Source organism: Bactrocera tryoni, chromosome 3, assembly GCF_016617805.1.
Source record: "Bactrocera tryoni isolate S06 chromosome 3, CSIRO_BtryS06_freeze2, whole genome shotgun sequence".
NCBI lineage: Eukaryota > Metazoa > Arthropoda > Insecta > Diptera > Tephritidae > Bactrocera > Bactrocera tryoni.
The window spans coordinates 38904259-38929057 of record NC_052501.1 but is presented as its reverse complement, the minus strand read 5'-3'; the positions used below and the strand labels follow the sequence as shown (position 1 = coordinate 38929057).

The 24799-nt window shown below is 36.8% G+C and overlaps 1 protein-coding gene across 2 annotated transcripts in view; it reads left to right on the top strand.

Annotated features, from left to right (window-relative positions):
• The window catches only part of LOC120771006 (myb-like protein Q), a 113843-nt gene extending 91580 nt beyond the window's left edge, over positions 1-22263 (top strand). For both annotated transcript variants that reach the window (XM_040098768.1, XM_040098767.1), the window contains exons 7-8: positions 10306-10703; positions 16206-22263. In XM_040098768.1, the coding sequence (XP_039954702.1) occupies positions 10306-10472 (167 nt within the window). In that variant the 3' untranslated portion in view covers positions 10473-10703; positions 16206-22263. The remainder of the gene's footprint in view (positions 1-10305; positions 10704-16205) is intronic.
• Positions 22264-24799: the final 2536 nt, after the last annotated feature.

Here is a 24799-nt window from a genome sequence, read left to right as displayed (position 1 = left end):
ACTCATGCACATTACTACGGGATAGGCACTGATCACCATAAACTTTTTTCATCATTTGAAATGTTTCAGTAAACGTTTTCCCAAGTTTAAAACAAAATTTAATATTTGCTCTTTGCATTTTACGACCGATGCCCAAAAGCTGCTGTCACTTTTTGATTTAAAATTTGGTGGCGCCACCAGAAACAGTTATATTTAAAAATTTCTGTTTCTTTTGCGACAGACCTTGTATAAAACAGGTGTTCCAAGTAGAAGTACTTTCTTCAATATATATATTTATCAATTCGTGTCAAGCTGCCATGTTAGGTTTGTTCACTATTTTTTGGCAATTCATCATGGAAAGACTAACGACTGAACAACGTTTACAAATCGTTCAATTTTATTACGAAATTTCACGTTCTGGGCGTTTCGCTCAACTTATGGTCAAGATAATCAACCTAATGATCGTATTATTCGCAACAACATCATCCATCTTGAGACCCGACATTCACCATTGGATAATATTTGACCGAATAGATCACGTCCAGCACACAGTGAAAAAGAAATGCAGCCGTAGCTGAAATTGTAGACGAAGACCGTGGCACATAGGTCGATTAATCAAAATTAGCTGGCCAAAAGTCCATTAAATTATAGACAAGTTCCAAAGCTTTCGAACTCGGACTATCTGTACTACACGCCAATATTCAATTTTTCGAAAGCATTTTACATCTGGCATACAAGTTACCCGTAAAAAGTAATAACAAAAGAGATCGAAAGAAGAAAAAGAGGTAGAAGCACAAACAAAAAGAAATATTCAAGAAAGATTTCGAATAGAAACTTGATTGTTCGTAGACATGCCGAAAGCTAATTTCAGCAATACCAATGATGACAATACAAGTAGTCGCTTTTTTGAAAACCCGCAATGTGCTGCTGATATATACAATAGTTGATTTTAATCTCATCTATAGATTAAAAGTTATATTGGAAACTATTTGGAAATTCATTATTGCCAATAGGACAGTTGTTGGAGGAGGTGACCGCGGCAACAAATAAGCATTTTCGATTATATCGAGAAAATTATGCCAGAAAATTTTCTAGGGAGCAATGCAACCTTGACATTTACAATATACAACGCGCTTTCCGGAGTAAACAGGACTTAAAAAAAAAACACAGAACAAATGGTGTTTTTATGCCAGTGCAAGCCTTTTGAATGGCCTCTACGTCTACATAACGCTTTCCTTTCATGGGCAAATGCATTTTTCCGAAAGGAAAAAGTCGCACGGTGCCATATCAGGTGAATACGAGAAGTGGTTAATGGTTAAAATGTGATTTTTGGTTAAATAATCGGTCACAAGCGTCGATCGATGGGGCGGCGCATTATCGTACAACAATCGCCAACTTTCATCTTCGCGAAATTCGTTTTGGCCGGGCGGAACAAACTCTTTGTGGACAATACCCTTGGAATCATAAAAACAAATCAGCATGTTCTTCACTTTTGACTTCTCCATGCGCGATTTTTTAAGTTTCGGCGCTTCCGGTGCCTTCGTTTCGTTTCGGGATCATATTGGAAACACCACGTTTCGTCACCAGTCACAATATTGTAAAGGAAGTTTATGTTCTTTTTACCTCTTTAATGATCTCCTTCGAATGTTGGATTCTGAGCAATTTTTGGTCGCCAGTGAAAAGCGATAAATCGATATTTTGGAGATGTTCAATTCCATTTCCATTACTATCAATGATGATTTCGGCTGATTTTTGATGAATTCACGCACAGTTCCGATGGAATTTCCGGTGATCACGGATTTTGATTGGCCGACATCTTGATCGTCATTTATGTCCTCGCGCTCACTTTGAAAACATTGAAACCACTCCTGCACTCTGCTACGGAATAGGCAATCATCGCCATAAACATGTTTCATTAATTGAAACGTTTCGGTAAAATGTTTACCAATTTTAAAACAAAATTTAATGTTGGATCTTTGTTCAAAGCTCATTTTCGCACAGGTAACACAAACATACTGACACTTAAAACGCAATAACTTCACTTCCAATGATATGATGAAATGTCATGAAATTCTCACTGGACAATCGATAAAGATGGCAGATCCGAACGCACCAGTCGACATATATTCAGATTCAAAAAGTCCTGCTTAGTTTGGATCTTGTAGAACTCATAGGAACCACTGACCCCTCGCCTTGGTTTCATCTTGGAGGCAAGTTTAGGAGCATGAAAGACGACTACTTTTCTACGAGGTTGATAACGGCTTTAAATGGTGATATATTCAAACATGGATTACATTTACGTACAACAAAAATCAAAACGTGAGTGGTAGTATGTCTGAATCGATCTCCCGTAAAACAAATCATTTGTCACCAGTAGAGAAACCTCTACTAAGTACATGGAGGCTCAGATGCCCCTATATTTACTAAGGATACCGGAAAAAGCTCGTAACGGCAGCGAAAAAGCTGAAATTTATTCTCTTAGAAACTAAAATCTAAGAGCGCTACGGTAACAAGAATGCTGGACAGCAAAGAGGTTACGCAGCTGGTTGGCCCCAATTTAAGGGAGCTATCTTGGATTATTGAAAGTGGTTCACATTGTTAAAGAAAATTCCTTACCTCTTACGAGTGAACGCACAAGGTCCATTAATGTAGTAGATAAGCTGGGAAAACAGAAGAGGCTTAGCTGTCAATCCACACTTACTTCATTAGGAACTCTCAACTTCACCTTATCGAAAATATTAGGCACTTGAGTCTCGTTTTATTCTATATATAGAACACGTGGACCCAGCAAGGACACTGCTACGAAGGTTGTTATCGGACTCCAGGAAATTGGGCACATTAAACGTACCAGAGCATCCCTTCGCGGTGCTTACTCCTAGTTGCATCTTCTCCGTGTAGGTACATACCGTCGAGAGATATGTGGGTGGGGCGGAGCTGCTGGAAATGAGACGCAGTGAGCTATTTATTTAAATTTAAATATGAAAAGAATCAGGCGAGCTCTTTGTCGAGCATATGTGAACATAATTAATGGATTTCTATAGCTCTGTGAATTAATTTGGTGACAACGAGTGAAATTAGACATAATATGATATAGTATTTTTCAGCTTTTTATTTCTAGTAAAGAGAAGGTCAATGTCAAGAAATCCCCGGCATAGAATTAGTATAATTTCAATATTGGAATTTACTTTTTATTCAAAGCAATAAATTTTTTAATGTAAGGCACAAAATTTTACCTACAAATTTATAAAAAAAAAACAGTTTCAAATACTGGTTTTGGCATCTGATATTGTTTGTCAGCAGGAAGGGGGATTTGTGCATATTTGCTTATATGTACATACATACCATAAGTATATATGTAAATATTTTATGTACATTGTACGTGTTGAAGTTTGAAATACAAGTATATTTGTAGTTGTTTGAGTGCATACAGTTTTATGTATAGTATGTATGTATGTATATGAAAATCACCTCATGTGACATGTGGCAGAAATAATATTGGCAATGCCAGTGTATATCATATCCGTTTACACTGCAAATAGCTCCCGTTTGCAGCTTTTGCTACTTCAACATAAAGCTGAAAACATTTTCTCATATTATAGATCCGTGTACATATGTACATTTAATCCCGCTGGAGCACAAAGTTCCGCTTCACTCATTGCAACACTGTCAAATTGTCACATTCGGCTCTCAACCGGAAATTTAAGCGTCTGCAGCTGTTTTCTGCCGCTATGTTTGAGTTTAAACGACAGCAAAACAATTGTAGCTGCCATTCGACAGCAAAAAATCAGCAAATAAGCACAAATTAATATTTACACAGGCAACACATGCAGCAAATACAACAAACGATATGGTTTTGAATATATGAGGAATTTCGGTGGTGTTAGTTCAATGGAGCATCAATAAAAAAGTATTTCAATATTCATGAAATTATTGATTCGCACACGATATCAGTAAAAAATATATAGTATATATTTTTTCTTTTTATAATAACTCTTCCCAATGCTCAGAATGTAGAGGCGGTTTAATTTATCTTCTTATCAATCTGTTCATTCATACTAACAGTTACAGTTATTTGTGTAAGAAATTCGAAAAATCATGCTAAATGTGTCTATCTTTTTATTTATTATGGAAGTAATGTTCCAAACTGAAAACTAAAAAAGTGTCATTCAGTATCTAATTACAACATCCTGCTGGTATTTATATATGGTCGATATATATATTTCCATTTCCCTTGAATTAATTTTCTGTCTTCTAAAGCTATTTTTGTGAATACATCAATAATTCAAGCAACTGAAAAAGAACTTTTACAATTAGTTTGTCTAGAAGATATCACCTTGAAGCTCCTTTAAATAAGGGAGCTCAGCAAATGATCAGCGTACCGGAAGTTCATGGGTATAAGTGGATCTATAATTGCAGCACCAACGATCAATAGTAATTTGTTTTCGTATCGAAACTGTTAAATGGCATGAGTTTGATTTGTCTATTGAAGATCACGCAAACTTTAACTAGAGCTTGATGAAGGCTTTCTAAAATATTTATATGCTAAGTTATGACGTGGTGAAATAAGCAGCGAAGACGGTGAGCGCAGTGAACGCAAAAAGAAAATTGTTACCGAAGAAAACATCGAAAAAACCCAAAAAATAATTTTGGTTGACAATAGAGTAAATATTTTCGAGAAAGCAGACACCTTAAAAATATAATTTTTCCAAAAAAAAATTAGTGATTTTGGAACCAATCGTGATTTTACTCCTTTAAGGCTCAAATAATCTTTTCAAATGGTTTTCACTGATTCTTCTGATTTTTTCGATATTCCAGATATCCCAGTGAGATCTCAGATCGTCGATTTTCAAGCTCCAATTCCTTTGTTTTATTGATGTTTTGATCATCAGTTGATGTTGATGGCCGTCCTGGACGTCGTTTATCGTCAAGCAATTATCCCCGAAGGCCCTTTCCAACAATCTGAACATTTTAGGGCGAGAAATTTGATTCCGCACACAAAATTTAATGGAACTTCTTAGTTGAATAATTTCTTGTTATTTTTGTCTCCGAAAATTTGGGTATGACAAAGCTTTGTTGCAAAGTGGGTGCCGGGTAAGCTGTTGACAAAAAACAACGACGAGTTGATAATTCGGATAAGTGTGTGGAGATGTACAAGCGCGCTAAACTATAGTTTTTGCGTTGATATGTGACATTGGATAATATATCGCTCCATAATTTCACTCCGAAGTCCGAAAGTCAGCTGAAAAACGCAACGCTTGGCAAACTAATGGCGTCAAAATTCTGTGGTGCTAATAGAATAATTTTTATTAACTACCTTGAAAAAGGAAGGACCATCAATAGCAATAGTAATTATTTCATAGCATTTCTAAGCCGTTTAAAGGACGAAATTGCCGAAAGAAGGGTCGCATTTGAAGAAAAAAAAATTCAGTTTCACGGAGACTACACTGCGTGTCGCAAATGAGTGAAACCATTGCGAAAATCCATGAATTGGGCTACCAACTGATTCCGCATCATCGTACTCTCCAGATCTGACCCATAGGAATTATTTCCTGCTCTTAGATCTCTAAAGAATGCCCGCTGGGAAGAAATGGTATCGAAGGGTTGCAGGATCGCTATAGTCATCACAGATCATCCTTCAAGGTAACTATGTTGAATGAATAAAAAACGAATTTTTAATTTAACTGTTACCTTTAAGAAATTTGTTATAGATTAGTTTGCTAAACATCGCCTCAATCTCCGTACATATTGTGCAATTCAGACCACTATAGCATAGAGCTATCTGACCGATTAAAAAAGCTCTTTACATTCCATAAACTCCATGATTGGCTCTATAGATTCGGTGAAGCCGCAGTTAAATATTTTTCATATTTATCTAGTCATTACCGAAATATACTGCCCTCGAGTTTTGGTAGTTTTATCTAAATTATCAGAAACGTATACAAATAAGCTAAATATATTTTTCTGGTTCCTCAAATTTTAGGCCAATTCGTTCAAGTATTCCCGAGCTTATATTGGAAATAAAATGTATTATATTTTTATATTTTAAAATACTTTCTTAAATAAAATACTTTGTGGCAACACTTTGGCTCCCCATTCGCAGATTTGCAATAACTGCGAACAATTCACGAAACAAAAACAATTTTCGATAACAATGAATTAATATTTATTAAGTGAAACTCACAGTCCACCGCGCTCAACCAACGGAAAAATTCGAATGGTGACCAATAAAACACACAAAGCCATTGAGCAACTTGCAACGCTCTATGAATTGAATGCCTGTTTGCATGTGCTTGTGTATTCTGTTTATATGGATGTGTGTCTGTGTACTGTGGTGAGCCCTAAGGTGCTTTCACTTCCATAAACGAACTCATAGTCATGCACACACTCGCATGTGTTAATTTGTATTTATGAGTGAGTTTCTGTGAATGCGTGTGTGTGCTGTGCGTAAGGTAGTCATTGTGCACGCATAGCGGCAACCAGGCGTTTAAGCGTGAATATTTCACTTTTCATTATGGCCAATGATGTTGTTGTGGCACCGCCACTCCTTGCCCCTGTCAAATGAACGAACTGGTACTTAACCCACATGGCAGTTACTCCGCTAGCAGGCCGGTGGGCCGTTATTGACTGCTGGCAGCGTTTCATTTGTAGGCACAATGTGCCGCTCACTCAATCACCGAGCGGATGTGCGCCACTGATGCGCGCATTTAAATTATTCGAATTATGCGGAAAGCAGTCGCGCGTCAAGCCATGGCACAGCACAGCCACCTGCAGCAAGCTCACACATATGCGAGCACTGCTGTGTGTGTGCGATGGCAGCGCTTTCCCGCGCTTGCAGGAAGCACATCAAGCGAACCCGTGCGGCAGCAGTTGTGCGTACTTCCTGGCGTGAAGTGTGAAGGACTTGTGGTTGCACAAAGCATTTTCGTTTTTATTAAATATTTTCCCTTTTTTGCTCTTCAACGCTTCCACTTTCATCCACTCCCCTGCCTCTGTGCTTACTGCTCTCATCTAGTTTTGCATTGATTGTTCAATGCGCTGCGTAATTTATGGATCATTGGCGATTTGTCGGCAGCGAGATTGATTTTTCCATTTTTTATCGCTCTTCCAGTTTTATTCGCTTGCTTTTGTTGGTTGAAATGCTGATGGATAGATGAGAGAGAGTATATAATACGGTAGTCTATATTATCATTTAGTGAAACGAAGTTAATTCCAGGTGCGGCAGAGCTTAGGAAATTCCTTCGGCTAGTCTGCTGAAGTGTTGGTACTTTATTTGTTTCAAATTTTTTTAAGTACGCTGGTTAGTTAAAAAAGTTGACAGATTCAATTAGGCAGTTATTAGGAGGCTATCAAGGCTATCGCCGGGCCGAAAACGACCCTTGTCTATATTTTGACTTTCTAAGCTTAGAACTTATTGCTACACCGTCTTCGTCTTTGAAAATCTTCTTGTCGGTACAACTTTGAGACACTTTTAACGCATAACAGACCTTATCGGAAAAAATACTAGACATTCAGAAAAGCAACATAGACCTCTGATTTCTAAACCATATACTGGATAAATTTATTTGCTGATCCTGGCAATGTAGGTCACGAGAATTACACCTGAATGACTGAAGCATTCCCAAAAACAAACTATTTGGAACACAAAACCTTTCGCTGCTGAAGAAGTTCTAAACAGAAATTAACTCAGGCGTCAGGCGACTGTTATTATGTTATCCGAAATGTTTCAAACACAACGTTATCTGTCCAACATATAACATTATATTTTCCGTTTCCAGATTATCTCTTTCAAAAGTTAGCCGCAGTTACGTCTCAGATGGTCCATCTGTTCATTGAGTCCAATTTTCGATGACTTGTTTGAGCATTTCGACTTGTAACTAGCGAATGACACGCTTTTCATTTTGCTCCAAGGCCTGAATTGAAGCGGGGTTGTCCGCATAGACTTTAGACTTTGCACATACCCACAGGAATAAGTCTAACGGTGCGATATCACAGGATCTAGGTGGCCAATCGAAAGTCCTAAAATGTGAAATTATCTGCTGACCGAAGTGTTCTCTCAGTACATCAATGGATTGGTGCGCTGTATGAGAAGTGGCATTGTCTTTTTGAAACCAAGTGTCGTCGAGATCACGAGCTTCAATTTCAGGCATCAAATAGTCGGTTATCATGACGCGATAACGATATCTATTGACACGGGCATTATTTTTGAACAAATATGAACCGATGGTTTCACCGGCCCACAAACCACAGCAAACCTTTGCCTTTTCTAGATGAAACGGCAGCTATTGTATCTCTTCAGGTTCCTCTTCATTCCAAAGGTGGCAATTTTGCTTATTTACATACCCATTCTGCTATAAATGTGTCTAATCGCTGAACAAAATTTGGTTCGAAAACGTCGAATCATCTTGGAACTTTTCAAGAGCCCATAGAGCGAAGCGATGCCGCTTGAGACGGTCGATCGGCTTCAATTCCTTTCACAAGTTGTATTTTGTACACTGTTAGTTTAAGATATTGACGTTAAATGCGTCAAGTCGTTCCATTCATCAGTCCGAGTTGCTGCGAACGCGCCGAATCGGCTCTCCACGGTCTTCGTGTACACTCTCATCTACGGCTGTATATACTTTCTTCACTGCGAGCTAGACATATTCTGTGTGGTCGAATATTATCCAATAATGAATGCTGGGTCTCAAGATAGGTGATGATGTTGCGAATAGTATGCTCAATAGGCCGATTATCTTGACCAAAAGTTGAGCGAAGGGAGTGAAACACTTTCTTTAAAAAACGTGAATATTAGTAATACAGTTGAACGATTTGTAAACGCTTTCCATGATGATATGCCGCGCAATACTAAACTAAAATAACATAACAGTTGGACACAGCTCATACATGATCTGTCAAAAAAGGGCTATTGAAAAAATTACATATCCCTATCAATTCACCTATCAATGTACCTCTTTTTGAAAGATACCCTAACACTTTCCAATTGCCTTCCCAAAGTTGTCTCTTACCATAAGGGACTGTGTATAGGAGTCACCCGGAAACCACTTTTCTTGAATTTCTTTATTAGATCTTTATCTACCAAAATCCAGAAAAATGTCCTTTTTCAATAACTTGCAGAGCACTACTAACCGAACTCCCTTTGCAGGAGACCAGGAAGGATTCTGAATATAAAATACTTGACGATGACATGACATCTTTTCAGCCTTCGTAATAAACTTTAAGCCTCAAGGATACGCTAAAATCGAAAACAGTTGGTAACTGCAAATATATGTACTGCACTCTCAAAATACGCAGGTGTGATGACGTTTGGTCCGGGGACTTCGAATGTATAAACAAGTTACACGCTATGTATAAGCTCTATTGCCATGCTATTAGCCGACATTCTTTAAGTACCCTCTAACGATACAATTCTGAAACCAACGCCTCCCTGCCTATGCAGTTTTAGCAATTAACCTTGATCGGATACAAATCTGAGTACGAACGTTCTATTATCGTAGGAAAGGGTTTTTTTCTCCTTGACCCTTTTTCGATGGATATTGAAAACATTATACTCATTTCATTTCGTTAAGGTTATTCGAGATATTCATCACATCCTAAAAAAACTAAAACGAATAAAAACTAGTACAATGTTAAATTATAAGCCACACAAGACTATACTTTAACTCAAATCAGGGGTCGAGTTTCGTTGAACTTTGCCTCGCTACTGAATGGGTTTCAAATTAGAGTATACTATGAGTAAGAGAGCAAACATCTATTTCGAGTTAAGCATTTGCACTATACACTAATTATATTAGAAAAGTGAGCGGTATCTCGCTGCTTGTCAGCTTCGTTTTGAAGCCATTCAGATCGCCCCTTAGCATCGAAATAACTGCTTTCTGACTGTTATAAGCTCCAGGAAATACATGTAGATGTTAATCACACACAGTTTTCAGTCCTTCCACTTCATGAGCGCCTACCGTAATGTATTCATATAGTCTACTTACTCTAAAAGTAGCACTGTAATACCCGATGGACATACTCGTATAGCAGTGCACAATATTTATATTACCTGCATGTTTTCTGTTCATTTGTATTCGGTTGGCCTGCCTGAGTGAGTGTGAATTTTCCGCTCTACTTAACAGACATTCGTTTACTATTTGCACCGAGCGTTAAAATGCATGACTACACTAATACAAATATACGTTGGGGGCACACACACAGAAAATACATTAACACTTGCCGATCAGCCGCCATCAATCCCGGCAGCCGGGGACTCAGCATACTCGTACCAATCCCACAACTTCGCTATTCGTTGCACTCATTTATATTTTCTATTTGTGTACTTTGCAGGCACGCTATACAAAATCGGCGATGTACTGCCACAGGATACCGGAAATTGCCTGCAATGTGTGTGCATAGATGGGTCGACGAGCGATGACACGCCGCGCGTCACCTGTAGTCCGCACAACTGTCCGCCCCTGGTGCTGCCCGATCTGTTCGATGCCACAGGATATTAAACGGCGCTACAACAACACACATGGGCCAACTCACACTGCGGCCGACAGCGTATCCAACATCATGCACCCACACACACACTCACATCTACAAGGCAACAGCGATATAATAAAAAACAAGAAAACGGTAAAACTAAAGCATCACTCCAGGTGGCAACAGTAATAAGAGTAATAATGATGCATTGCGCTCGCAGTTCATCAACTAGAGCCACCGATGTCGCTGAAAGTTAAAAGGTAAATTGCTTATAATATCAGACCACGTGATTTATTGACATTCCACCCACGCTGTGGGGTAAGGTATTAGCTCTAAACAACCAGAGCAACCAGCTCTAGTACGAGTATACGAATATTATATACTATAGGCGCCATTTTACTTTCTGCACCAACAGATGCTTAAATTATTAAACATTATGCACGACAAATTTATAAATATATATCTATATACATATATGTATATAGTCCTGGTTAAAAATTATGCACTCTGATCGAAACTGAGATATACAAGTTAAGAACAAGGCAAAAGGCTGGTGACACAAGGCGAGGTTAAGTTAGCAAGTTAGGTAATGAGAGACACATAGGATTCCACTTGAACAGTTAACAATGCCAGTCAGTTGTGGTTTCAAAAAGTCTTAGGTATGGATTGAAAAGACCGTCTCATATCAACAAAGAGCTGGAGACTGTCACAAATTTGTACAGGTGGCTAGCATAAATGTGACTTCCAGTCGATTCGGCTACTTCGCAGAAGGTATGACTACCGAGATGCTTCAACCTGAGCTCAAAGTCTAAGTTGTGATAGTCTTGGATTAGCTCATAGACGATATCTACGAATTATATATTTGTCATAAAAGCATTGTCGTTATTACAGACCGACAGCTTTGTCCTTTAAAGACCTACAGCCTTGTCCTTCCAGTTTTTTAATAGATCATCCATTACTATTCAACAAACAATAAAGAAAACACCATACTTTCCGAAATACACCTAACAGTTCCGCCGCAAAAAGATCATAAGTGAGGTGTTACCTAATCATAAGTGAGGTGTTAACAATTATAATTCCATACGCTAAAAGACCAGACGAGAATCAAACTGCTTTTAGGTTAAACGTCGCCTTCACTTGGCTCCAAGCTTTGGAAACATGATCTAATCTAATACAGTTAAAGACGAAGAAGACTATACGACAACTGTTCGCTGAAGTTTCCCAGATTTAACGTTATCAGGTCCCAAGGACTTGAATACTTTGAACAAATTCATGGCCCATACAAGAAGCTTTCGAATGGGCTTATCTTGAGTGCCATGAGGTATTTCTAAAGTTCACAAATCGAAGAGAAAATGTCGTTATTAAAACTCTCAATTTTTAGATGAAGAGCGCAATTTTTCTTCAGCCTGCAATCAGAAAATTGCAAATTACAATCTGTTAGAAATTAACTTGTTTCTAAGCTTCTTCAGACAGACTGTCTCGAGCTTGCATCCGAACCAAAATAGTGGTTTTTGTCCTCTGGCCACAATTTATCTCCTCTTCATGATGGGTCATGTATGCCGCGATCTGCCCGAGTTCTCCGAGAGGATTTCTATCAAGTTATTAGAATAGTACGGAAGCAACTGTAATCTTCTTTAAACCTTTCTACTAGGACACTATCTTTCGGAAGAAATTCTTGAAATTCTTATGCTCCTTCTTGGAACTTTCGAAAAGCGTTAATGAAAATGTCTTTAGAGTTAGTATAAAATATAAACTCTGGTCATTTCCAATATCATTATGTCAACAAGTCTGCGAAGCTTTTTCTTATAGACCTAATGCCATTATTTCCAACACAACTGTATGCGAGTATCATAGTTGTCGCTTGGGATGCGTATCCATTATGCAACTGCATCCATACAACTAGCGAGAGGAGCTTCACTGCACACTGCTAATTCCTTTCTATATGCAGCAGCACACATTTATATGCGATATTTATTTATAACGGCTCTCCTAGTTTCTGTATTTATTTTCTTTTTCCGCTTTCTGCTTGCATTTGGCGGGATGCTGTGTGATTTTATGCTTTCACGCTTTGTTGATTTCGAAAATTACCGACTCGACGTTAACTAACTGCACTGTGACCGCCCGCCAACCGCACCGCCATACATGTGTGTGCCTGCGTGGCGCAGCTCGTGTGAAGGAGTGTGTTCGTTTAATATTCTTATGTGATTTCATATTGCATTTGATAACCATAAATTGTGTGCACGGCATAATTAAGGAAAGAGGTTAGGCCACAAAATAGATGAGTTTGTAAATCATAGGGAGTTGTGTGCCCTCTGGCGGCAAACAGTTGAATAATTTAGCAAAACATATTGTATATTGTTCAGTACGAGTAAAAATAATCAAAAAGTGACAAAGATCAATGATTCAGATATCAGAAAATAATTTAAACTTTCACATTGTGTGATTGTTCCACAGTTGAGAAAGTCTGCGATTAAGCCGATGTTTAATATTCAGCAAATATTGGAAAAATAAAAGGCTTTTTTCTCCCAAGTGAGCAAAGAGATCAATTGAATGCATTAAATGAAGTCAGTCTGTGTACATAGGTCTCAGCTTACACACAGATACGGAGAATCATAGAATGAAAATAAATTATCCAATTTAATTTTAAAGTTTCTTTATGGTATAGCATCTAACAGATTATCATCTCATTTGAATAGCTGTGATAAGCTGGTCATTTGTGTTGTCAAAAGCCACATATGGATCAAAAGAAAACCTTTTTTTTTTCTTTAATAACATAGACGCTGCTTATCCTGATCATTTATATACAATTTGTGCCAATTTGTGCGGAACAAATCTTGCACACACCTTTCGTAAGCCCAAATGTTCGGCCAAAATGCCGTAAGTCGATGTTTTGGATATGTCTAATTCCATTTCCGCGAATTTCAATGATGATTTCGGCTGATTTTTATGAATTCACGCACAGTTTCAATGGAATTTCTGGTGATCACGGATTTTGATTGGCCCACATATTGATTATCATTTATGTTCTCACCACCACTTTGAAAACATTGAAACCACTCGTGCATTCTGATACGGGAAGCCAATCATTGCCATAAATTTGTTTCATCAATTGAAACGTTTCGGTAAAAGTTTTATCAATTTTAAAACAAAATTTAATGTTGGCTCTTTGTTCGAAGCTCATTTTCGCAACGATAACACATACATACTGACACTTAAAACGCAATAACTCCACTTCCAATGTCATGATGAAATGTCATGAAATTCTCACTGAACAATCGATAAAGAGAGCGGATTCTAAATCATCAGGCGCCACCAGGGGCGCTAGATTCAAAAGTCTTGTTTACTTTGGAACGCACCTTGTGCATATACATAACCCTATATCTATGTCGATTAGTTTTAGATAATACGTACAACCGTTAGCTGAACAAAACTGTAATACTCTGTAGCAACTGGTTGCAAGAGTATTAAAGTAATATGGTGGACGTAAGCTGTTAAAATTATTTGGAAGAAGGAGGGAATTTTCAATCTATAAATGATATTAGCCGCCTCAACAAACTTCTAAGAGGCTCAAACGCTAACCAACCTAACTAATTAACCTAACTACTTTATCAAAAGAACATTTCTTGTGGAAAATATGAAATATATGCACAGTGCAGTACAGTTTTTAAGACAAGTAGCGCCCTTTCAAAAAGTTTCGCTGAAGACGAGATAGGTTAAGAAATAAGAAAATTAATATACATACATATTGAGGAATGTGATGGTTTGAAATATGAAATGAATATTATTCTGAAAATGTTACTTAACTACTGTACTAAAATTTCTTTTTTCCAAGAATCTGTCAGGAGAATATTCGACATTTTAATTAAAATGGGAGGATACAGAATTAATACCCTGAACAGGGTATATTAAGTTTGTCACGAAGTTTGTAACACCCAGAAGGAATCGTCGGAGACCCTATAAAGTATATACATATATAAATGATCAGTATGTCGAGCTGAGTCGATTTAGCCGTGTCCATCTGTCTGTCCGCCTATCTGTCTGTATATATACGAACTAGTCCCTCAGTTTCTATACTCTCGCAACAATGTTTCTAAGGAGAGTATTATAGTTTTGTTCACATAACGGTTGTTTGTAAGTCCTAAAACTAAAAGAGTCAGATATAGGGTTATATATACCAAAGTGATCAGGGTGACGAGTAGAGTCGAAATCTGGATGTCTGTCTGTCCGTCCGTCCGTGCAAGCTGTAACTTGAGTAAAAATTGAGATATCATGATGAAAATGTTTTTTTGTTGTCGATTGCTGTTTTGTTTCGGGCTCATACGCATAGATCCATGATTCGTCACCTGTGACGATCTTATAAACGTCTTTTGAAGCACCGCGATCATATTTTTTCAGCATTTCTTTACACCAATCCACACGAGCCTTTTTTTGAGCGATTGTCAAATTGTCCGGGATCCAACGAGAACAAACCTTTTTTACGACGAGGTGTTCATGCAATATCGAATGTATGCTGGTGGGAGAAATGCATAGGCATGCCTCTATCTAAAGGTATGTTACATGACGGTCTTGCATTATGAGTTCACGTACGGCATCGATGTTTTCTGGCACAACGGCTGTTTTTGGACGACCTTCACGGAATTCGTGTTTGAGCGAGCGTCGGCCACGATTGAATTCGTTGTATCAGTTTTTCACAGTGCTGTAGGATGGTGCTTCATAGCCATACAAAGATTTTAGTTCATCGATGCACTCTTGTCGTGATAATCCACATCGAAAGTTGTGAAAAATGATCGCACGAAAATGTTCACGAGTTAATTCCATTTTTTGGCCGAGATGAATTTTTTAATTCCCTGTAAATAAAACAAGTCACGATTAAATGACAAAACGTTCTGAGTGATGTTATGCTAAAAAATGTCAAACTTTCCAGTGGAAATATCAGATTGCACCTGGCAACACTTAGTGTTGCCCTAGGCCAGAATATATATAGCAGCCCTCGTATCTGTTTACATGCTTATTCGAACGATAACTTCAGCAAAAGTTTAGATATCTTGAGAAAACATGACATTCTGATAATATTAGTATTATATTTGGACGGGTAGTCCGGTTTTCAAAAGACATTTGAATTAATATAATTCAATCAGAAAATAATATACAAATACCACAGAGTATGCAAGTGTGGAGAAGAATATGTGACTTAGACTCGTGATCGGTATATATATTGGACTTCTCCGGGCGAACTTGCTCCATAGAAAGCACGGACTGGCCCATCAGCTGAAAGCTAGAACTCACAAGTTGTGATCTGTATCGTCTTCCTGGCGAAGAAAGGTGGACGCATACATATATACAGACAAATGGACAAATTCACAAATCAACTTAGCTCATCACTCTGATCTTTTACGTATATTTTTATGTGATTTCCTTGTGAACATTACAAATTTAATGACAAGGTTAATATACCCTATTCATGATGTAAAAATGATTCCATTTGGCAAAGATAAAGAGTTGTGGGACACTCAGCCGTCGTTGTAGCCGAATTCGTCCCATGAGACTAGGATTCAAATGATACAATCTCACATCAAATCTCAGCTTAAACTCCAAAAAAAAAAATACCTTGTGATTGGGAAAACCTGACTGAGTCCTTGACATTTGATTTTATGAAAATTGGTAATTTACACATCAGTATTTCCAGACAACATTTTTTTTCACAAACATGCTTTATGCCATCAATTCTCAAATTCCATTTTTATTTAATTCTCTTTTTGCAGCCACTGGATCGCCAACATTCGGTCGATGTAAAATGCAACGCCTAGGCATATCCTGCAACAAATCAAACTTCCAAAGAAATAACAACGTCAAACGTACACAGATATCCACACCGTTCCACGAACATATTCATAAGCTTAGTCAAATAGAAACTGCATAGACCATAGTCCTTCCATACACACATACATATATAAAAACCTGCACACCAACACATTCAGAAAAGAGCTGAAAATATGAAATAAATGAAACACAAATTTAGTGCTAAGTCGAAAGTCAGAAACTCACAACTAGAAAAAGCCAATAGAAAGCTTTCAATAACTGTATGATAAAATTTAAAATTCAATATTTATTTTTGAGTTTCGAGTTTCGAGCTTGCATAAATTATTATTTGGCGTCACTTCATTGCAGAATGGTGAAGCGCAAAGCATAATGAGGCTACCGACTATAGAAATCTTTGCAGATAAGTGTTAGTATATCAACTGATATGCATGTATAGGATAAATGTATACATATTTAGCGGTACTTATATGCGATATAAAGCAAATTATACCGTTTATTTATATTTGAAGCAGTATTGTATCAATAATTAATTACTACTAAGACGATAATGAAACACTGGCAACTGGAGAACTAGGTGAAAATTACAACAAAAAATCATATGAAAGTATATTTGCATATATTTAAGTATATATATAATAAACGATTGAAACTGAGTACAGACAAATAATTTAATTTCATGAGAAGTAACGTTAAATAAACTAGGCTTATAACCGTAATTCATAGCAAACAACAAACACATAGAAAAAATTATAAACAAATTACAAACACACACGATTTATTGCTTTATTTGAAATGTTTAAATTATGCAGCGAAAGTGCAGCGAATTCATTATGTAACAAATGCTGAAATTGCGCATTCATAGCTGGCAATACACGCCAATTGCAAAGCGTTGATACAAACAGACAAAAATGCATGTGAAATAATTTATTAAAAAATATGCATAAATGCGCTTTTCCATTTGCACACAGGCCTTTGGACAAACATTAGTGTGAGTGTGTGTGTGAGCATATTTGCATATTTAAACATATATCGTTACTTAAAATGCAAAACAGCGTATCATCAAATATTCAAAATTGAATTTTTTATTGCTTACATGTAGCATAAACGTTTAAGCTTCCGCTGCCCAATATATCCGGTATATAACCATTTTATAACCAAAACACAAATTTTGTTTCAATATGCGTGGTTTCTGTTATATCGTTTTTCCTTCGCTAGCAAACTTATAAAAAGTGATGTTACGTTATTTTGCATTTTAGGTGACGATATGCACATATGTACGCGGCATAGTATGCGCTCGCCTGTGGCAGTGCAAAAAAGTTGCGTATACGCCACGGCGCAAATGCGGCGGCTCGCTGTTAATCACTTCAACAACTTAATTAAAAGTAATCAAAAGTAGATAAACTATTTTCACAACAACAACAACAAGATTTAATTTATTTGCCTCGCATTTTAGCGCACTGATTTATTGCCTTTAAATTATGAAATCTGCTTTTTTTGTTCAACGCATATAATCACTTTGTTTGCATTAGTTGCTTAATACACAAAGCTTTTCCACACAAAAACTGATTCGCAGGTGACGCCGAAAAGCATGCTAAGCGCGGAAAATCCCTAACCACCGTTGGATATGCCAGCAATAACTATTCTAATTTCATTTTCATCAATTTCGAATTTTCGAAATTTGTTGTTGCTTTGCCATTTTAATTAATTGTTTAATTTAAAAAGATTATAATTTGCAGAATTATTCAAAAGCACGAAAGAGCTGCATATATCACTTCCATATTTGCATGTGGTAAGCTTCAATTGGTTTTTGGTAAGGCAAGCCTCCATATTTTATTTATTTAAGGCGATAAATTAATTATATTTGTCACTATGTGATTTTGATTTCAGGTTATTGGCATGCATTTCGTAAATTATGAATATTTCTGCTAAAATTGTCAAATATTTATTTAATAAATATTTGCTTTCAATAACTGGTTTCCAATTTTTGGTGCAGCGTTGCCTCATTTCCAGCTTTGTTAAACATTTATAGCGCTGTTCGCGACATATTCGATATGCGGAAATTATGCTTATTGGGTCGGCAAGTTAATTAAATGTGTTATCACTTAATGCGCCACACTTTTCAATTTAAACTGGGAATTTTAAAGTTTATTCAAATAATTTCAACAACTTTTTAGTTTTAAATTTTTTTTTTAATACGTACTCAATCGAAAGCATATTACTTTCACATCTCCTACTATTTTAAAATGTGTATATTATAATAATAAACTCTGATATGTCTCCTTTAAATATACCAAAGAATTTTACTTCTTTAACTAAACAACTGGGGACTAAATATTGGTTAAACGATTAAGAAGTTTTTGAGTTGTTATGGGCTGATAAATAATTTCAACCTAAGCAACTCGGTTCTGGATGAGTAGTTCAAGAATGTAGTGCTTTTTTCTCGTTAAAAAGGTGTGCAAATTCGGAACAGCATTTTCGGTTGTCTGAATTCAGATCCTTAACTGGCCTCCCCAAGCTGGGGAATAGTCTAACAGCCGCCGTATGTATAAGCGTGTATTGAATTTTAAGGCACCTTACGAGGATATCGACACCAGATGGAGTTCAGTTACTAGATCCATGTGGAGCAGTTATCCTTTGGATTTTTGTGCTTGACGCGAATTTAAGCAGAATCTGTGGCCTCACTATCGATACCTCTTCCAGTCTATCATACCGTGGGGATCCCAGATGCTTACAGTGTAGTCTTGCCAATGCGAGACAAGTGCACAAGAGAGCCTCCATGGTTTCCTTGCTTCCTTGCTCTAGACATTTTCTACAGTCTTTTTGAATTCTTACAGAAGTTATCGGTTTTTTTTTACTTACTTTTGACTGATTTATGTTCAATGTTATGTTTAACGCCGCAAACGTTTTTTTAATAATGTCAATAATATTTTTCTTGAAATAATCTTAGAAAATAAAAATCATATATTGGGTTCTTTGGTACTATCTTAGATCTTTTCTCTTCGTTTTTAAGTCGATATCCTAAATATAACTTCATAAAATGTAGAAAAGAAAGCTGTAATTGCGGTATTTGGTAGATATTAGGTAATTATCTTACCAGTCAAATGAAGATTGCATCTGCAGAAATACTCTCTACCCCGCAATCGGACCGTCTCACTACTTCTTCTTGCGGGCCCGCTGAGATCGCCTCTTGTTTTTCTGTTGGAAAATAAATATATTGCAAAATTAATATTAGTAGCCAACCTTCTGCTCAAAAAGCACAATAATTTTGAGATCGAAATAGACGACAAACAGTTGTCTTTCGACACTCTCAGAAAACGTCTTCTTTGGATTCCCGAAAAACATTGAAGAAACTTGCTTTTATGCTAAGCGGGCTTACGTTAAGTTAGATTAGTTCGTAGGGTTGTTCCTAATCGATAGATCTGACTTGGATAGTTTTCATCTTTTGTGTTACCCATAAGCTCCTAAAAATGGATCACCAAATCCTCATAGATCGGCGAAGCGGTTTTAGTTATCACAAGTTTGTTAAGGCGGTTAGTATCAATCCCAGCCACTTCGCTAGATTCGCCGAGATATGTCAGTCTCAGTCTGCTAAAAGCCAGACAATAGAGGAGAAAGTTACAAAATAATTCTATCCCGCCTTCTTCCTTACAGCTTTGGCAAAGGGCGTCCAACAAAATATTTTGAAAATATATAGAATTGTGACCGGGTTCTTTATGTTAAAAGCAAGTACTTTAGAGTACCTCTTACGGTTCACTTTGGGGTAGAAGGATATCAAAGTTGTATTGGTACAACGCTAGAACTCAAGACGACATCGGAAAACCGACTCGCTTCCAATTGGATGAAAGTGGGGAAATGGTGAATCCTTAGCAAGCTCATTGTGCACCCAAGCAAGTCTTATACGGAGGAAGCTTGATTTTGTTGGTAAGGAGGTCAAACGCACAGTCAGCGAGGTCGAAGCCAGTATAGTCGCTCGGCTATCGGGGTGAATGCCTAAATGTCCGAAAACCTCCATTTCGAAAATGTATATATACTGCTTCCTTGATGGCAACCAAATCCGCTAAAAAAACGCTACTAAAACTAAAGTTGATGGAGGGCTCACGTCAGAAGACTCCACCTTCTACCCTCCATCTTAAATTCGATCCATACGTGGAACAACTAACTGCGCATGTTCTCCAATGGTTCTTTCCTCGACATGTGAGCAGAGAAAGAACCGCCAGGACAAGATTCTGAGATGCAGCGTTCCAGATTATAAGGAATGCAATCGACATAGCCCCTGCCTTAGGCCCCTCATATTCCTATATTCCCGCAAAGCACTTACCAGCTATTTCCACTTCACGTCTTTCGAATTGCTACTCTACAGCAGTATAAGCCAAGTTCTTCACCCTGTACTCTGGTTGAAGTAAAGAGCCTCCGAAGGATAGGAGAGTAACATCAGAAGTATCTCCTAGCAAATGAAAATAGCTCTTTACACAGAAATCTCTACTACACCAAATTTCCAATTTGGACCTGTCGTCATTCCACTTCCAAATCATAAACCTTCAGTATTTTTTGTTGTGGTCGGAGATACTAAAAAGTTATCTTCCCAAGTATTGTAATATCTTTCTTCGTTCCAAGTCACCATCGCTTCAGCAACCACATTATACGTATAGACTAGACCCTACCTCTTCACGGCCAATCGATATCCACTTTGCTCTCCAGTAGACTTTCAAATTTTCTTTTGCAACTCTTTTCTCTTTGGCTTAGATCTGCAAACGGATTAGTTACCGCAGAATTACCGGTTTTACTTTGAACTATGACTCTTTTTCTGAAACACCACATCATAAATATTTTAAACACCACGTGAGACTATGAGGAACCATGCAGTATCGTTCTTCTTTTCCTTAGAATTGAGAATTTCTCTTTTGCAGAGAAATCTACCCTGAGTATAAGCCACAAATCGGATTTGTCTGACCAATGCAGTTGTTAGGGGAATAATCTGCCGTTACGTTACACACACACACCCACAGCCAATTCTCAGAGTTGTTTTTAAAGCGTGAAAAAAATATTTTAATGAAAATTAAATAAATAAACAATTTGCGCTGGCAATAAATGCGCAACGAACGGTTATTTGGCTAGCGGTAAAAACTGCAATAAAAACATTGAAATGAAGACCGCATTTGATGGCTGAAAAAATTGCCACCAAAACGATGAAAGCTCGCGCAAAAAACGAAAGCGTAAAAAAGCACAAACATTTAATTACGAAATTTTCATTCATTTACAACAATAAAAACAAGAAATTTAATTATTTTTAATGAACTGCTGTAATAACTGTAATAATCAGTGACACGCCAGGCATTTTAAGTACATTTCAAAAAATGCGAGAGAGAGAGAGAGAGAAAGGGCGAGGGAGAGCAATTAAAAAACAATAAGTTTACACAGATGACGAGCAAAAAAGCAGCAAAACCAATAACAAATACAAAATCGTATAATGGAAAAAATTGAGGTTAATATATTAAAAAAAATTTAAAAAAATAGCGAATAAACTAATAGACTTGCATTTATCGGCATTGTATCTTGACCTAATTATAACTGTATATGAATATCATAGAGAGCAGATAAGTAAGTTTCCGTAATGTAAATGTAGTTTTGCATATAAACAATAATTGTAATTGTAATTGTAACTGTATATTATTACTTCAAAGTAGGCAAAAGTGAAAATTATACGAAATTTAAACTAAGAAGTACTCGTATATGTATATGAACCAGTTGGTATGTATGAGTGCATGTAATTGAAATATTTTAATGCAATGAACTTCTTGCATTACATAAATACCTATAATGATATATAATTAAGATTATTTACTCTGTATTTATAGGCGACAAGGTATTGAAGAGAAGAGTAGTGAAAACTTTTACGTTGAAAACGATTTAAATATATTTAATTATGTAACACAAGAAACAATAAGAAATTAAATCATTATTGCATGTAATGAATCCGAATAAATTACGATTTGAAGAATATTCAAATATCTTTTGTAATTCGTGTAGAGTGGTGAGTATTTTCTATCTACAAAGTTCAGCTGAAATTACACATCAACTTTCGGGGATTTTAGTCAAGAACAATATTATCGAATGTCGAATGTCTGGAGTCAAGCAGACCTTCAGCACCAGTATCATGCCATAATAAGAAAATTATTTGCATATTAAGCCATAATCAGATCCCTATATATGTCCACGTGAAACCCACACTCGTGGCCATGCAAACCTTACCATTCAAAATTTACAAGTATTGTGCATATTTGACTACACTTTATAGCGGTACTTTTTACGGTATAGAATTTTTTTATTTAGAAATAAGTTATTGACATGTTATTAATCAAAAATATTAAAAATTAAAAACAAAATATATTCACCTATAGATAATTCAATTGAAAGATAGTGAGCTTTACAATTTGAGCTCGAAATGTAAGAGACTGTCATGCGATAAAAAAATTATATTTTTTTATTTATTTTTTTTTTTAATAATTGAAATTAATATTTTTATTATTTTTTTTTTAATTGAAACACGCAGTTTAATCGGTGTATCACTTTAAAAACAATAAAATAAAAAACAAATACAAAAATAATTTTGTATAAGCACAGAAAAACTAATTTGTGTTTTACTCATTAAAAGTAATAAATTAAAAACTATAATTATAATTATATAATATAATTAAGTTTCCTTTGTAAACAAAAAAAAAAATTTAAGAAAATCCCGAACGAAAAAAAAAGTCCAAGAAAAAATTGTAGAAAGTATAGTGGTAAGTTTTGCGTGGCCACGAGTGTAACTAAGCCGCATTTAACCAGCCTGTTTTTATACTCTCGCAACAATGTTGCTAACGAGAGTATTATAGTTTTGTTCAGATAACGGTTGTTTGTAAGTCCTAAAACTAAAAGAGTCAGATATAGGGTTATATATACCAAAGTGATCAGGGCGACGAGTAGAGTCCAAATCCGGATGTCTGTCTGTCCGTCCGTTCGTCTGTCCGTCCGTCCGTCCGTGCAAGCTGTAACTTGAGTAAAAATTGAGATATCATGATGAAACTTGGTACACGTATTCCTTGGCTCCATAAGAAGGTAAAGTTCGAAGATGGGCAAAATCGGCCCACTGCCACGCCCACAAAATGGCGGAAACCGAAAACCTATAAAGTGTCATAACTAAGCCATAAATAAAGATATTAAAGTGAAATTTGGCACAAAGGATCGCATTAGGGAGGGGCATATTTGGACGTAATTTTTTTGGAAAAGTGGGCGTGGTCCCGCCCCTACTAAGTTTTTTGTACTTATCTCGGAAACTACTATAGCTATGTCAACCAAATTCTACAGAGTAGTTTTCTGCAGGCATTTCCATATACAGTTCAAAAATGGAAGAAATCGGATAATAACCACGCCCACCTCCCATACAAAGTTTATGTTGAAAATCACTAAAAGTGCGTTAACCGACTAACAAAAAACGTCAGAAACACTTAATTTTACGGAAGAAATGGCAGAAGGAAGCTGCACCCAGCCTTGTTTTAAAAATTGAAAATGGGCGTGGCCTCGCCCACTTATGGACCAAAAACCATATCTCAGGAACTACTAGACCGATTTCAATGAAATTCGGTATATAATATTTCCTTAACACCCTGATGACATGTACGAAATATGGGTGAAATCGGTTCGCAACCACGCCTTCTTCCAATATAAAGCTATTTTGAATTCCATCTGATGCCTTCTCTGTATAATACGAGTATAAACATTAGGAACCAATGATGATAGCGGAATACAACTTTACAAAAATACGGCATTTCAAAAATATGTAAATGACGTATTATGAAATCTCGATTATCACTTTACCATGCGAGAGTATAAAATGTTCGGTGACACCCGAACCTAGCCCTTCCTTACTTGTTTTTTTGAAATATCTGTCTAAGTTTATCCTTTGTTTTTTTCAAATTTATTTTTTTTTTAATTGAAACATTGGTTGTCGTAGAAGATATCTCGTCTCGGCCGGCTAAAAATTGGATATTCGCAAAAATAAGATTCAAGCGGCTCATCATTTTCCGCGCACCCTGCATAATGCCGATTTTATATAACCGTGTTAAAAAAGTCGGACCGTTTGATATCAAACGACGCTTGAAAAAAGGCGACTCCCTATCGTGCCACTTCTTTAATCCACTCCTGGAAATAATAATTCGAGCTGCAGAGCCTAATCACGCAGGTACAATCTTTCATAAGAATGTACATCAGCTGGCGTATGCCGATGATATTGATAACATTGGCCTTAACAACCACGCCGTTAGTTTTGCTTTCTCTAGACAGGATAAGGAAGCGAAGCGAATGTGGCCGGTAGTGAACGAGGGCAAGACGAAATATCTCCTGTCATCAAACAAACAGTTGTCGCACTCGCGACTGTCACAGTACACAGTCATAACTTTGAATTCTGAATAATTTCGTCTATCTTCGAACCAGGATTAACACCAACAACAGCATCAGAGTCTAACACCAACGCAGAATAACTGTCGCCAACAAGTACTAC